The following is a 17,158-nucleotide window of genomic DNA, read 5'->3' on the forward strand; positions in this document are numbered from 1 at the left end:
TTTTCCATTCCACTTTAGTTCTACAGATAACTAATACTCATAACTTCAAGCTCTAGCTCTGAAAAACCTGGACCAATTTCCTTCTGTCTGGTTTGGAAGGAATATTTAGCTGTCTTTTTGAGAAATAAAGCACTGSTACAAAGAACCTCCCCATTCAGTCCAAATACTGAGAAAAATAGTGTTTGGGGGGAAAATTACAATTATATATTAACAATGTGACTTATTCCATTTTATTTGTTACTAGGACTTTTCTACCTAATGTAAATCTTGTGCCATATTCACTGTTCCGTACCTCTTGTAGTTAAGCTGTACAGGAAGACAATTCGGATGAAAAGCAGAGTCACCTTTCAGGGGTCTTTCCTTTCCCTTCTCCCTCTCCTATGGATTAATTTTGCAGGGAACRGGGATGGCCCCTCTTTTGTTGCCCAGCAAAATCCCATTCTATTCAGTCAGGATCTGCTGTTCTTAACTGCTTTCACAACAGCCGCATGGGACTGAAAGACAAACCTCTTCAATATTGACCTTTATTKTAATCAGAAGTTTAAAGCCAAGTGTGTTATGCTTTTGTTTTTTCTCTCCTGTGAGCCAGAAGTAAATTTGTGCGAGTTGCACACAGAAGTCAAAGGTCTTCACTTTTCCTTAATTGCTTATGTTGGTGAAAAAGCATAACTGAACTGTTAAATTGGTATCAAGGAGGTAATTTTTATTAGTGTTCAGTCACAGAATCACAGAATGGTTGAGATTGGAAGGGACCTCTGGAGATCATCTAGTCCAGCCGCCTGCTCAGCAGGGTCACCTACAGCATGTTAGGCAGGGTTGCATCCAGGCGGGCCTTGARTATCTCCAGGGAAGGAGACTTCACAATCTCTCTGGGCAACCTGGTCCAGTGCTCCRTCACTCTCACGGTGAAGAAATTCCCCCTCACGGTCAGGCAGAACTTCCTGTGGTTTAGTTTGTGCCTGTTGCCTCTTGTCCTTTCTCATGGCACTGCTGAAAAGAGTCTGGCCCCATCCCCGAACACCCTCCCTTCAGGTACTTATCGATAAGATCTGTTAGTCCCCTCATTCTAGCCAAACAGGGTAAGTCTGTAATCAAAATACAGGTTTCAGATAGCTTTTTTTGGTGTTATTTAGAGATAACCGCTACTCTTATGGAAGCAGGGAATTTATTAGTACAGGGTGGCAGAAGTGAAGAGGGTACCAGGACAAAACTGTGTAAATTTGTCTAATAGCAGATGCTTTATCATTGCAGTTGGGACAGCAAACTCAAATGCTTTAATCATTTGCCTGACACATTGACTCTCTTTTCTCTCCCTTCTCTTCCTCAGAAGCTAGCTGCAATAGAGAATCAACTTTAAATGTGGCTGCCAATATTATTACTAACACTACATCACAGAAATGGAGGAAAACTTAAAGCRAAGGAGTCCAGCTCCCAAGGAGGATCTGTACTTTATTTCAGTTGCCAAATTCCTACTCTGCCGTGTCAGTCCCCTCCCCGTAGAGGCAGCCAATCTGCACCAAGCTGTACTCACAGCTTTTTTGGCAGAGTCTGTGAAGTTCACGTTGCAGTCCCCGCTAGACCTTGGCTTTATTTATTCTTGATAAAAGCAGTGTAATTGCATTGCCTTTGCGTAAATTTTCGTCAAGAGACTTGATGTTATTGTCCTTCTTGTGAGTTTTTTTCTTTTGTATTCACATTTTCTGGCCTTCCAAGTATTATCCTGTTAAATGCTTGTGTATAGAAAGATAACTGTCCCAGTAATCCGAGATAATTAACAGCACCTTCCTTTATTAAGTTCAGCCTAATGTAAGAAGTGTTCAGGTCTCCCTTTGTTTCAGTAAGTTCATAGATTAGTGTGGCACTTTTAAGCTAACACTGCAGAAAAAGAAGGAAATAAAAAAGAAAAACCAAAGAAAGCAGTTGCTATCCCATCCCAAGCTGCTTATTTCTGCCCCCTACATCATGCTGGTACAAGTATGTGTACAGCTTCATGGTGAACCTAATCAGAGGAGATTGGCTGAAAAATTATCTTTTTTACTTGTCAGTTATTTTTCACTTGGATCTGTTACCATCCTTATGCTAGCAAATGAGATATGCCCAGAGATGCCAGAAAGGAACAATTTATGTATGTGGTGTAGAGGAACTGAAATTTTTGTTCTCTTCTGCAAAAATAAGGTGGATTTAAAATGCATGTTGGACTATGGTTTATGGTTAGGGGTAATATTTTTTTGTTTTAGGGTGTATTGTTTTTTATAGACACACAAAATCCTCACATGTAAGTCTATATAGTAATGTAGGCCTCACTCTTCCAGATGTACATTAACCTGTCATTCAAGAATGTGTGACTTCAGTATTATATGATAAATAAATGCCAAGTGACAGTAATGAACTGCAGTCTTACCACCTTTTGTATCTTTGACAGCTGTTTCAGTCAGCAATCATGCTGCACTTGCCCAGTTCTGCAGAGATCAGGAGATCAGGCTGGTYGTGGTTGGTCCAGAGGTTCCTCTTGCTGCTGGTAAGAAAAAGCAAGCTAAAAATCATAACCCGTGTATTTTAACAAGAAAACTAAATCTTAGTCCCAGTCATGTGCCCATCACAGTTTATCCAAGTGTCTTYAATAGGAATGGAAGCCCATCCACTGTGTTAGTTTCCCTTGAATTCAGGATTGTGTTGTGATGAAAATGAAAATTTCTGAAGTGTATTGTGTGAGCGATGTAACAGTTATGGTATCCTGAACTGTTCGATATTTTTCTAAGTGCTTTGCTTTAATAAAAGAGGTGTCACAGTATTTCTGTTTAGGAACCTTAACAAGGGGTTTTATTTTCCTATGGAGGTTTAATTCTTTGAAAAAATAAGCATTTGGGACATAGTAAACAAGGATTTATAAATATGTTCGTATTTTTTTCTGTTTTATCCTTTTATATGATCAAGAATTGTTATCTCCTGTTGTCTTACTGAAATAACTGATGTGGACTTTTTTAGCTAAAAACTATAATAAAAAAAGGGAAGACTGTTGCCTCTTACCAAATGCAACAGATCAATTTAGCCCCAAACAYTACAGGATTACCTACTGCTGATTACAGTAAAGACTGCATCTTAAGGTCCATCTGGTAAAATAGCAGCTGGATAGATGGCTTATCATTCCTGACATACCGTTCCATCAAGCTGGTGCACATGTGGATTTGGACAATGCATAGTTCTTATAAATCAGCTGGTAATTTGAATAACTTTTCTTTCTTGTTGTTATTAGGAATTGTTGATGACTTGACAGCAGCTGGAGTGAGATGTTTTGGACCAACAGCAAAGGCAGCTCAGCTGGAGTCCAGTAAGAGCTTTACTAAAGCTTTCTTGGATCGTCATGAGATCCCAACTGCAAGATGGAAATCTTTTACTGATCCTAAAGCAGCATGTAGCTTTATTAATAGGTAAAAATCTCTTTATRATAGAAATCTTTTTATTAATGTGTAGTGTACTAGTATCCAAAACAAATAAATGATTATTAATATACCAATACTTCTGGCAGTGATACAATGTCTATAAAGGTTTTAAAGAACAATCTGTCATAACCCTATCACACTTCAATAAGGTTGATAATTAAGCTCCATATTTTTKGGCCCTTAATGAAAATTAAATTCAAAGTTCAATTTAGAGGTAATATGGGACTTCATGACCCACCCCTCCCYCCCCCGAATTGCCCAGCATGGAAATCCAGCTTGGGGTGTGATAGTCATAGTGTATTCTGTCTGGTTCATGCCTTATCTCCAGGAATACAAATTCTGCATCTGAGGTTTACTTGGCAAATGATGATCTGATTATCAGAATACAATCCAGCTCATCCAAAAATGATGTGGTAGTAAATTGTTAAAACCAAAGCAACCTTTCAGACAGTACTGAAATTTAATGACAAGGAAGAAACACAAAGTGGAAGTCCTCTACAGGCATAGCAAAACAAGAGAATGCTGGATTTTGTGTGTGTGTYACTCAATAATGCAAGGCTGTTGCTATGAAAACTGATGATCATTTTTATCTTTCATCTATTTAACATTCACAATTCCTACAAAATATATTTGGAATACAGAGTGTTTATTATTGAATCCCTCTCTTCCTCTTCAAAGTGCAAACTTCCCTGCTCTAGTTGTAAAAGCTAGTGGCCTGGCAGCTGGCAAAGGAGTAATTGTGGCTTCGAATAAGGAAGAAGCCTGCAAAGCTGTTGCTGAAATCATGCAGGTGAGCAGAAATGTCATGCATTAACTGATAGAGTTCTCACACAGAATAGGTTGATAACCATGACAGAGTCTCAAAGACATCCTTGTTTTATTTACATATAATAGGAATTTAGCTAACACAAGTGAAATACTTTACCCATTATTTGGATGGCTGTGAAGCTGTATCATATTTATTTCTTGAGATAGAATACTCTTTCTAGGCACAGTKCCTGTAGGGTTAAATAAAAACTTTCTTAACTAAGACCTGTACTTATATCCATCTAGATTTTCTTTTTTTCCCATCATTTTGAGACCTTGCTGTTGTAAAATAATATTAATACTAGTATTAAGATGGATCTTGACAGGCAACCTCAACTTTAGGCCTTGAGTCACACAGCACTTAAATGTGTAGCTAAATTTCAGTAGATTTACTTTAACTTAAATATATATTTAGGTAGCATGATGAACAAATATATCAGGATCATCAAAATTTGTTTTTTCTTTCCTTAAAGAGAAGCAAAATGAAGTAAGTCTCTCTGAATGGTTGGAAACATAGAGCTGGAAGAAAAGACATAGGTCAGATCCTTAGCTGATGTCAGCAGCACAGCATCTTACAATTGAGTGGAGCTATGCTGATTCATAGAAGATGATTATCTGACACATTTGTTGTAATTCAAGGGTCAGAATATAGAGTCCACACTTGTATTTTGTGTGTGTGTGTGTCTGGTTATTGGACAAAGATAGAGCTTAACATGTGGCTCACTTGTTSAGCCTTGAACAAAACACCTTCCTTTTTCTGTCTTACAGGGCCACAGAATTATCTTGTCAATGTGCTGTGGTGGTTCTGTATTGCATAAATATATAGTCAGTGTTCAAATATGGCATTGCAATGTGAGAMTATTGCTCCCCTACGATGTATTCTATATAATTGTACTTTCTGATAAAGTTCAGATTAGAGACTTGACAGTAATTGCTGTAACCTTCAGTATCATGAGTACAAACTTTAGAAAGTAGAGCATGAGGAATTGCTTAATAAGTCACAAGTGTCATCTGCAATTTTTAAATATTTGAACTAAAATCTGCATTTATTTAAGAAAAAGCAAAAAAGATAAGCAAAGACTACCATTGCTGATGTATCCAGAATGGAGAATAGACCCTTAGTGTCAAAACTGTATTGTACTTTTTCTTGCTCTATCAAAAATGTATTTTCTTGTTGCACTTTGGATGTTTTAAAATAACTGAAACACAGAACTAAAGAGATTTTATTTTTAATATAGGATAAGACTTTTGGCATGGCTGGGGAAACTGTTGTTGTTGAAGAACTTCTTGAAGGAGAAGAAGTTTCTGTAAGTGCATCTCTCATTGTAAGACTTTGATTATATCTATTATTCCAAGTTTTTTAGGAAACACCATATAAGTGCCTACAGCAGGGATATGAAAGATTTTATTATTTAAATTAAGAACAGTTATCTGTTTATAAATAAAATTGTATTAATTAAAGCTGTAAATAAAGCAGCTGTGATAAAGAGCAAATTTCCTGCAATCTGTTAAAATAATTCAAAGTATAAATAAAAATAACTCAAGCAGTAATCACTTGTTACCACGTGGAAAAAAAAATAGTCAAACTATACAATTTTCTAAGTGTCATTAAGAGTGCAGTTCTGTGTTATAGTTTCTCTGGCAGCAAAGACAGTATAAGATGTCCCTTCCCTTCCTTTCCCTATTTCTCCACTGTTGTTTGATACTGACTCGGTTGTACTGTTTTAATTGTTCATGGGACTGCAGCCTAAAGGCCCTTCCCCTGCGCCTCCCCCCCCCCCACAAAAAAAAAAACAAAAAAAAAAACCAAAAAACCCTCACAGCAACAACTTGCAGTTTTCTGTGTTCTGTTTTGGAGCCCAGTCTCCACTGAATCATTACAAGTAACTGGATGGCAAAATGCAAGTGCAGGCAATGCAGGGTGCAAGGCAGAATGGAAACTCTCAGATTTGCCACAGAAGGGGATATAACGTTGAACTATACCATGAAGTAAACTCCTCTGGAGCATGGGAACAAGCAACTGAAGACAGGTGCAGGCAAGATCCTCTTTAATCAGCTTTACTGCCAGAAAAATTGTCATGTAGAATTGCACCTGGGGATGAAGGACCTGGAACCAGAGGCTATTGAATGTTTTGACATCCTCAATATACTTCACGAATGTAGAGCAAATATTTTTGCCATTTTAAGCTAATTCAGCTCCTTCAGTTAAAAAAGTAAAACTAATTATATCAGCAGAATGTAAAAGAGAAAAGAAGAATTAGAGCCTAGGTTTTGAGAAGGTGGCAAGGGAACTTGACACTGGCATCGCACAAACTAGACCAGCCAAGTACCATCTCAGGTTTCTCAGTCCCAGAGCTGAAACTGGCTTATGCTAGATTCTACGAACATTCACTTGGAGGTGGTGATATTTATAAAGTAAGCAGCCATCTCCAACTCTTGCCATTCTTTGCATAGTTTAAATTTCCTGCCCAGTATAAAGAAATTAGAACTTCAGATATTGGTCRTCCTTATTGCTTCTTGGTTAGCTTGAACTTGTAAGGAGCTAAGGGATTAGCCAGATCTTGATTCTCTGATGAAAACTGTGTAATTCTCTTAATTAGTCCTTAGGATATTAGTGGAATTCTTGTGATAAAATACAAGAACATAAACATGTAGTTTAATTATTTTTTCCTAAGGTGACTGATAATAGTGAATTTAAAATAATGCTTGTCTTGCCTGTCGAAATAATTCACCTGACACAATTGGCTGTAGTTTTTCATATAGTAATATTTTGGCATTTTGAGGCTTTGTAGCGGAATCTTTGCTTGTCTTTTAATTAGAATTATTAAATGTTTTTATGAGTACTCCTAGCAGTACTCCAAACAGCGATCATCATCATCTAGTTTACCAGTGATGCTGGCAGAGGTGTTATTATGAAGATACTAATCATAAAAGTATCTAGTAGATAAAATATTTATYTGATAGAAAAATATTTTGAAAGTTAATGAAGTTTTATGAACAAGGAGAAGGAAATTTTGAAAGGAATGTAATGCTTCATTTCTTTAGGAAGGAAAAAGGAAGGAAGGAATGCTTCCACCTTGGGATGTCTTAACAATTTTTTAAAAGCTTTTGAGTACTCCTTCTCAGCACAACTCTTAATGTTATATTGTAATTTTTATACATTATATAATGGGTGATCTCTGTAAGAAGGTCTTAGAAACTGAGGCAATGCTTTCTGAGGGAAAAGGGCAGTGTTTAGAATACTGTAGTTTCTATTATTAGGGAAACAGAATTTATAGTTTTAGTACCCATTCTGCAACACTGAAAATCAAATATATTTGCACTTTATGCAATTTGAGTCATATACTTGGCTTTTAATTATTTTCCTTGTTTTGTAGTGCTTGTGTTTCACTGATGGYGTCACAGTTGCTCCTATGCCTCCAGCCCAGGACCACAAGCGATTAATGGATGGAGATGAAGGCCCTAATACTGGAGGGATGGGAGCTTATTCTCCAGCACCTCAGGTAAAAATGTATYGATAAGCAGATATTTCACCAGAACTCTAGTACTGAAAGCATGTGTGAATTTTCAGTTTCACTGTGATGAAGGGGAGAATGAAGAGTATGCTGTCATGGGTGGGAGGGTTTATGTAAAGSAAACCCAGTCTAGAAAGCCTGCAACTTGTTAAATGAGGATATTTCTACAGAATTAGCTTTTCTAATTTCTACTGAATTAGCTACTATTAATTATACAGATGGGAGTCTTTTTTTTTCCCCTGCAACCTTGCGTTGGGTTTTTTGTTTGTTTATTTGTTTTTAAGTATTATAAAATACTGATTGTTAGAACTAAGTGTTTAAAATCCATTTTTATCTTGTGCTGAACCAAGCTAAGATGAACCTTTGCTGTGGTTCAATACAGTTGAATGTCTGTCTGGCAATAAACTTTTATTTGCAGAAGGATATACTTTGCTTTATGTTAACCTATGTCCTGACCAGTGTTGTTTTTTTTTTTTTGTGTGTTTGTTTTTTATTAATATATTATTTTTGGTCCTCTATAAAGCTATTAATTTTGTTTATTGAATGAAACTTGGTCATTGACCACTATACTTTCTGTTATTTGTCTAATGGGGCACTATTTAAATAGAGATATTGGCATATATCTGYGTAAATAGTTTGTTCCAGTGAAACCAGTGGGATTACTTGCGCATGTAGATCATCAAGTGTGTAAAAGTTTTTGAAGAAATGCAACATGTTGTCATAATACTGCGATATGTTGTCTGAAGATAGAGAAAGATATTAGCTTTTCTGTTGTTTGAAGCACGTGTTGGAGTGAGCAAGAGACCATCCAAGTGTTCTGCTTGGCTCTCGGAAGTGCTAGCCACCACAGTAGTAAAAAGGATACTCTCTGTTTTTACAAACACTCTCATACTGTTTTATTAGATTTCTAAAGATTTACTGCTGAAAATAAGAGATACTGTTCTTCAGAAAGCTGTTGATGGCATGAAGAAAGAAGGTGTCCCCTATCTTGGTAGGTACAAAAATTTATTTTTTTATCTTAAGGAGAAGGACAACTTTTTTACTTTGTTCTCTTTATAAGCCTAAGCAAATTCACATTGTAAATTAAAGAAGATATTTGGATTTCTTTGAAAACTAGATTTGGCTTTATATAAAGTCAATTGAAATCCATGAATATCTTGCGTTAACAGTGAATAATCATGAAATAGGAAGAACAGAAAGGACAACATTCGAAAATAAGTTTCAAAATTGTAACCACAACTACTTTTGCCTGCTATATTTTTAACTTTTCTCAAAAAGTGTTAACATTCTAGCTTTAACTGAATACAGGTGGCATCCTTTATAATAATATGAATAGATTCAAAACAACTGACTTGTACTGCTACTTAGATAGCTTTTAACACAACTTTTGATTATAGGTGTGCTTTATGCTGGATTAATGCTTACCCAGGATGGACCTAAAGTTCTAGAGTTTAACTGCAGATTTGGTGACCCAGAATGTCAGGTGAGTGATTTGTAACCAGATATAGTTTGTTATTACAGGAGGAGRAAAGTCTGTTGCTGTCTATTCATTATTCTTAACAAACTATCTGATGAACCATTAGCTAATTGCTTTGAGATTTAAAATACTTGTTCTGTTTCTTCAAGACAGACACTGTTATGAGCTTAGMAACAGTTATTCTACCATATTAATTACTTGTTTCATTCCAGAGAATATTTTAGCAGGTTATACTCAAATATAGGTGTTACAAGGGTAAGCTTGAGTGAAACTCAATACTTTCCTACCTTTTCTAGAATGGAGTGGGATTTTTTTTTACTTTAATGAAGAAGTGAATCCTTCCTTTCTCCACTCCCTGCTGACAGGTGGAGCAAACCCCTTCATTTCCGTTGTTCAGAGCAGGATAAAGATTCTTGGCCTCTACTTACTCCCCTCCATCTGTAGCAGTTATTTTACGCATAGGGATTGTTATCTTCAGGGAAGAGTATTTGCAAAGGTATATAGATTATACGCAAAATAAATACATGTGTGAAAAAGTAGCATATGAAATCACTTATGTTATTTTTATAGCTGTAGTAACCTTTTAACAAGCTCAATAAATAAAATGTAAAAACATGTGTTGTTTTCTTTAATTTGCTAATCTATATTTTTGCAGGTAATTCTTCCACTGCTGAAAAGTGATTTGTATGAAGTTATGCAAGCAGTCGTCAATAAAAAGTTGTCTAGTTCCATGCCTGTTTGGTTTGAAGATAGTGCAGCTGTGACTGTGGTCATGGCTAGTGAAGGGTATCCGGGAACATATCCCAAGGGTTTGGAAATAACAGGTAAATATAGCAGGAGAAGCTGCAGAAGTCTCATTCTTCTCCTGAAGTCTTTGCATTTTCTCCTTTGCAGATAAAGCTGAATCTGTCTAATCCAGATTCTTAGAAACTTTAGATGCTATGGTTCTAAGACAGAAAGAGGCAACTGGATTTTCACACCAAGAAGTTAGTTTGTATTGCAGCTATAGTGTTTTCAAATCTCCACATTTATATTGTTTACTTCTGAAGCATTTCCTTAATGTGTCTATAGGGAAGTAGTTCTCAGCTGATCACTGATTTTTACATAATCTTGATGCTGATACGCTTTGTTGTCTCTGTATCAATGAAGTATAAAATCCATCTGGAAGTAAATGTTGTTTGCAGGTGTTTCAGCTAAATACCTCGTTCCATACCTCTAAACATATAAACAGCAGACTGGTCTCTCCACAAAACGTACTTCTAAAAAATCGTTCTGATTTCCCAGAATGATCACAGTGAATGTAACTGAGGTTTCTGGACATAGTTAATAAATGATGAATATTTATTCATTTGTATTTTAACAGTGAAATGTTCTAATGAACTGCTTTTTTTTCTGCATGTRTTTTATTGAACAGGACTCTCTAAGGCTAAACAACTAGGATTGGAGGTCTTCCATGCTGGCACGGCCCTAAGAGATGGCAGAGTAGTGACTAACGGAGGGAGAGTCCTTACAGTAACTGCTATTAAAGAGGATCTAATGACAGCACTGCAAGAAGCCAACAAAGGAGTAGCAGCCATACATTTCAAGGGTGCCATTTATAGAAAGGACATTGGTTATCGGGCTATAGCTTTCCTGAGACATTCCAGGTAGATATTTGAAATGCTTGAAATTGGAATAAGTAGTGACTGAAAGACATCAGTAGTTTACCTTAACACTTAAAATGGTGTTGATATTATGCATWACTCTAGACAAATTATAACTGGCCTCTTTGGGAGTGATCTAAGCAAGACCAGCCAAGGAAGGAACAGGCTTTTTGATGGTTCTTTCATCAATGATCTGATTCTCCCAAGACTGAGCTAAACTACAGTGACAAGCATGTATGAGTAACTTGTGCAGTTGCTGTCTATATTAGGTCTGTTTTGGGGAAGGAGAAGTTCTGATTCTTGAACTCTAGACCATAATCCTTGCTTTGAATTCAGATTGTCCATAAGGCTAATAACAATATCATGAAATGTATGTATGAACAAACTTTGAGCTTTTTGGGAGGTTCATTTTAGGGTCTTTAAGAGGGTTTTGAAACACCTACCTCACTGAGATATGCATTATAATGGAATAGCTGGCTAGCAGCCTGGGTAGAATTTATTATTCCTTTTTATCATTATTCCTTTTATTTTCATAGTATAGGTTTCAATATTCTTGACAGGGCTCGGGTTTTTTCTATGCAGTGTGTCTACTGTTTCTCTATGTTTTTGAGAGCTTTTGCAAGTTTTTAAACTTAATTTTACCTAATATAAAACATGTCTGTTTGCCTTTTCTCCAATCAGTTCAAAACACAACTTTTGATAATAGGTTATTTTGCAGTCTGTGAAGCGTATTAGTAAGAGTTTCAGCTTTGCTGACAGTTATACTGATTAGTATATTGCAAAGCCATAATCAATAAACTTACTAAATGAACAAGAGTGTTGATATCTAGTCTTTTTTCTCTTTCAAGTACTGTGCATCTTTTGAGAGGTGTATGTGAAAATGTATAATTGGTATTTGTACTGTAGCAGAAAAGATCAAGTCACTGTGTGAGGCAGGAGAAGAAGGTACTTTAATGAATAGTGACGCTTGGTTCTCTAAAGCACTGAATTCACGGGACATGAATTTCTTGACTGGAGTGCTGTATGCTGAGATGATCCATAGAGTTTGAAGGAGACTCCTGGGAGTCATTTACAGTCAGTGCCCATTTCACTGTCCCTGAGGTTGTATCAGCTTTTGCTCAGATATATCCTAACATTGGAAAAACAGACAGGCATGCTTCGCTTTGGACTCTGTATTGCACACAGTTTGGGAAGGTTGATGGCTGGCTCTGTAAACCTGGGGAYGTGCCTTCTCTTGGCAACTTTGCAGGATTAAATCCTGTGATTTGACTTCTTGAAAATATCTAGAATATTTATTTAAGAAAAAATATTTAAGAACAATACTTTCCTTTTGAAGAATTAATGAGAATATGTTGAATATTAATCACATTCAGACTGAAATGGCCTGACTCCAGCCTTTTGCTTTCACAGGCTAACATTTCTTTGAGTCTTGTTCACAGACTGACCAGCTGCTTCTTAAAATTTTCTTCTTGTGAATTTTTGAGCRGTAATATAATGTGTGTGCAGATATCTTTGTACTTTCCTGATAGTGTAGCTCTTTGGCCAGTTGTTTTGTTGTACCTGTCCTTGTTAATGTGTACTTCACCCTTAGAATTAAAACTAATACTGAATTACATCAGTAAGAGAGCTAAAATAGYTGTAATGTAGCTTGGTTTATGCCTTGACAATATAGAAATGACTGCTTAACTGGAATCAGGTACATTTAATACAACTAAGAATTAAAAGTCACTAAATTCACTATCTCAGAARTGAAAAGACCTCTCTGTGAATTTGGGGTGATACTTTTTGTCCCCAGGCAGTTGCATGAACACACTTACAATACAAATTATATCTGCAAGTTTGCTGGTGTGTTTTCTGTTTTGTATAACTATGCAGAAACAAATCAGAGCTCTTGGACATTTTTTTTTAGTTTGCTACATTGGACCTTAGAAATTGACATTTTTAAATATTGGGTTTTTGAAAGTATTTTAGCAGAAAGTAAATTTAAATAAAAATAAGTACAATGGGTGTTGTAGTGCTATTCAAGGTGATAAGGAGAGGMAAGTTTTAAGCTACAGTTTTAAAACTTTTTAAGTATCATAGAGGAATATTGAGTACTGTGAYACTTTTGTTTTGAAAAGCTAATTTGAGCTTGATCCTGCAAGGTGTGAGATGTTCTGATTTAGCTCTGTGTACATTTAATTTTGAATAAAGGAACAATACTGGTGAGRTGCTGGTATCCAGAGGAGATATTAAAATCTTGCAGAATCAAACCCATTATTTTGCCTGTTTCACATGAAAGTTGYTTTTATGTTTGTATTTAAATGAATAGYCAGAACTGTGATGCTGATGCTCTTACAGTATGTTTGAGATACCTGAAAATACTTGACTACTGCTTATGGCACACTCTCTGTGGTCATGTGGCCATGAAGTTTTGTTTCTTCAGGATAGTACTSCCTATCTTTGGGTCTATGTGTGAGGTCAGGTTCTAAGGAGCAAAAWGGTTCATTGATCTTTGAGTCCCTGAGCCTGCCTGAAATGTGGGATTTTTCTGATTTATGGATTTTTATTATTRATCACTATGATGTAATGCTTGTACAGTATTCCAACCATTAGAAATAATTTTATATAAGCAAAGGTACTGTACAAGCAGGCAAATAATGGTCTTGAAAAGCTTTGTGGATAGCAGAATAGAATTCTGAATGTTTATYCCCTTAGATATGCAAGAAAATAAATATTATTTTAAAATATACATTTATGTATTCAGTAATCAATTGCCATAACATTTTTAATCTTCCAGAGGCCTGACTTACAAAAACAGCGGAGTAGACATTGCAGCAGGGAATACTTTGGTTCAGAAAATTAAACCCTTAGCTGCAGCCACATCAAGGTCAGGTAAGATTTGTACCTTTTATTCCTGTTTCAGTCAGTTCATGTCAAGCAGGCTTATCATTTAATCTTTATGTTGATATAAATGCTTATATYTACATGCTCTGCCCATTTCCAGATTATGCAAGAATTTTCTGGGTTAAGCAAACACCCTTGATTTCTTCAAAATGCAGTTCCTTAAATTTACAGAGTTGCCTGTCAGAATGGCTCTAAAATATATCTCCTGAATTCCATGTGCATTAAAGACTAGAGAACATGGTTCAGCACCCTAGGAGGATAAATACAAGGAAAAATCGTACTGGTTACTGCTACTTTTAATTACATGGGCTGTCAATTCATGCATAGAGTGAGCTATGCAATCTTTGTACGTAAATGTTTAAAAAGCTGTAGAAGATGTAGAATTCCTCAGAAATATTATCAGGAATTACTTGAGCTAGGCACAGAAGACACATCTTTTRCTTGGATAAAGCAGGACCAGCCCTTCCTCTTTTGCTGTGGTCTGCAGTTCATATTGCCCTAGCAAGTTCTTGTAATTCTTATGACAGACTTGGAGAACAGCAGTCATTTATCAAATAGCCCTTTTGCTTCAGATTAACTGAGAACCTTCAAATAACTTCAGCTTTAAGTAGAGAGAGAAATACATATTGATAATGACACACTGTAGCACCGCTAATCATTTCTTAMCATTCATTGTATTTTCCAGTTGTATTTGTTTCACTCTTAGGATCTAACCAATTTTAGTTTTAAGATCAACATACTTAAATATTAAATCTTAAGAACAGGAGTCTAAATAAACCTTAAGTAGCAATATTAACAGAGAGAAAGAATTTCAGTAGGAAAATTCTAGTTACCATCTTTTTCTAGAAAGCAGAGTGCTTCAAAGTATTAGAACAATTCCTCATCTGTTTTTCAGAAAAATATTAAGTGCAAGGGTGAAATATATCAATCACAGTAAATATTAAATGTTCAATCACAAAGCTTTGGATTTTTAGCCTTAGATAATAGTAAGAAAAAAAGAACAGATGAGAGGATTAGGAACTCCTTTGATTCTGTGATGAGGCTCCAAATGTCAGAGAAAAATTTCCTGATGACAAAGTAAAGTAATTGTGACAGAGTTCAGAGATAATTTCACTGGTGTTTTGGAGATCCCAGGGAAACCCATGAAAGTAGAAGTTTAGTACTTGCTTTTTTTCCCCGGCTGGCAGGCTGCAATGCGGAACTTGGAGGATTTGCTGGCCTCTTTGATTTGAAAGCAGCTGGTTACAAAGATCCTATCTTGGTATCTGGAACTGATGGTGTTGGCACAAAACTCAAGGTAATCTGAAAACCTATGTAAAGCAAGAAATGTAGCAGAGAAGCAAATATACTTAATCACTTTGATGCCTATRTTATTAATAGAAGAAAATTCAAAATAATTGTGTTAAAAAATACTCGGTAGTATTTCAAAAAGGAGAATAAAAAATGAGATTGCCCTCCTTCAGGTATCAGTTCAGCAAAATAGTTAAATATATGTTTAACTTTTAGCTTGCAAATACTTCTRCTTTAAATTATGTTTAAAATTATTCATAATCAGGAACTCTAGTTCRTTGAGGTAGAACCTCTGTCCTCAGAAAGATTACTCATGGGGAAAACATTAAATTATACAATTGCTACTGTGTTTCTGCAGACTGTAATGAAATCCCTTCCAGTTCATTCCCCTYCCATAAATGGCCTTTTGCCCTTGCCAGTTAAGAAGGTAACAATTCCTAAAGCGAAATTTTAGGTCAGGCTCACAGAGATGATGATAACTGAGGATGCTCCTCAGAAAGCACCTAGAGCAACAGCGTGATTTTGATGCCGTTCCATGGCAGACTGTCTGCATTCGTGTTCGTGTTCCTCAAAGCTAACAGACGAGTTCTCTTGCTGTGTTTTGCAGATCGCACAAGTGTGTAAGAAACATGACACCATAGGTCAGGACCTGGTTGCCATGTGTGTCAACGACATCCTGGCTCAAGGAGCAGAGCCGCTCTTCTTCCTTGACTATTTTGCCTGCGGTAAACTTGATGTTGAAGTGGCGCAGGGTGTCATTGCAGGAATAGCTGAAGCTTGCAAAAAGGCAGGATGTGCTCTTTTAGGTATGAACACTCTCCTTCTTTGAACAATGTGAAAAATCGGATGCAGCCTCTTTATAGCTAGTTTTAATGTATTTGTCTTCCTACTTTTTCTTTTRTTATTTGTCTGAGAATCTCTAAATAAAGTGTATTTTTTGCCTTCAGAGAAAGTAGTCGCAACCCACTGTCAGAAGGCAATACTTTACARATGTTGTCATTAGGTCAGGAATCTGCATATTACTTTTCTTATTTGTATATTTTCATTTAACTTTGTAAACATTACAACTACCCAGAAAACTAATAATTCGTGTGTTCTAATTCTTTGTATTTTTCAAGTAATTTTGAAAACATTCCAAAAGATTTGTTTATCTGTTATCCTGAAGGAAATCCTAAAGCTTTCMTCTAGAAACAAGATTTATATGTGTCCCTGTGTATGTGTGTGTCCCTGTGTATATGCTTATTATCTTTTAAACCTCTTGGCTGATTTTAACCAAATTTGACAAGAAAGGTAAAGATCTCATAGATATTATGTTCGCACAAGTTTTATGAAACTAGACAGCCAAGGAATGTCCTTATGAATGCAGGAAAAGCTCAATTTGGAGCTTGCTTCTCTAGACATAAAAGGTAACCACAAGACAGAAATGTAAATGAAACTAGGTTTCATTAGTTACAGTCCTAGCAAAACTATTTATCTGATGAAGAATTACCRTGATTTTTCAAATAAGACTTTCCATCCAAGAGTGAAAATGACAGTTTTTGCTCTCTAGGTACCAGTTTAAAATTGGTATAACTTTGTCTTCCTTTTTTTCTACTTGTTCAGGAAGTTTAGTAACAAACTCTCTTCTAAATGGAAATGTGTAATTTTGAGAAAGTTTTCAAGATTTGAACAAGAGGCAACGTACATTCAGTTTTAATTTTTTCCTGAATGAACTGTRTGTCAGCTTTATATTTACTCACTGAGAGTGTTCTCTCAGTTTATCGAATATAATCAGACCATTTATACCTTAACATAAGTAAATTTTATTTGAAATCTTACTATGAAATTACTTACTGAAATTTAAAGGTTTTATTTCTCTCATCAGAAAACTTTAAAACTACAAAGGACTTCAGATATTTGTAAATTCATTACAGGAGAGTCATTTCTCTAAGTTTTAAATGAGTTAGTAAATGTCTTTGTGTGCTAATACAAAAAGGAGTCAGAATTCATAAATAAAGCAACTGTGATTTGTTCTTCAAATTTATGGCATTCCTGGAGAGGAACAAAGATGATGCAATAACTCTAGACCTAAGGAGATTTTTTTTTTTTTTTTTTTTTTTT

General features: G+C 35.8%; 1 protein-coding gene across 6 annotated transcripts in view; it reads left to right on the top strand.

The window, feature by feature from the left end:
- GART (phosphoribosylglycinamide formyltransferase, phosphoribosylglycinamide synthetase, phosphoribosylaminoimidazole synthetase) overlaps positions 1-17,158 on the top strand; it is a 41,222-nt gene that overhangs the window by 12,339 nt on the left and 11,725 nt on the right. For all 6 annotated transcript variants that reach the window (XM_085297765.1, XM_085297762.1, XM_085297761.1 and 3 more), the window contains 12 exons: positions 2,423-2,518; positions 3,254-3,428; positions 4,119-4,230; positions 5,486-5,554; positions 7,625-7,750; positions 8,666-8,753; positions 9,160-9,245; positions 9,895-10,063; positions 10,654-10,885; positions 13,662-13,756; positions 14,956-15,065; positions 15,666-15,864. In XM_085297765.1, the coding sequence (XP_085153891.1) occupies positions 2,423-2,518; positions 3,254-3,428; positions 4,119-4,230; positions 5,486-5,554; positions 7,625-7,750; positions 8,666-8,753; positions 9,160-9,245; positions 9,895-10,063; positions 10,654-10,885; positions 13,662-13,756; positions 14,956-15,065; positions 15,666-15,864 (1,557 nt within the window). The remainder of the gene's footprint in view (positions 1-2,422; positions 2,519-3,253; positions 3,429-4,118; positions 4,231-5,485; positions 5,555-7,624; positions 7,751-8,665; positions 8,754-9,159; positions 9,246-9,894; positions 10,064-10,653; positions 10,886-13,661; positions 13,757-14,955; positions 15,066-15,665; positions 15,865-17,158) is intronic.

This window comes from Rhea americana, unplaced genomic scaffold (assembly GCF_003343005.1).
Source record: "Rhea americana isolate MKP2758 unplaced genomic scaffold, rheAme1 scaffold_130, whole genome shotgun sequence".
Lineage (NCBI taxonomy): Eukaryota > Metazoa > Chordata > Aves > Rheiformes > Rheidae > Rhea > Rhea americana.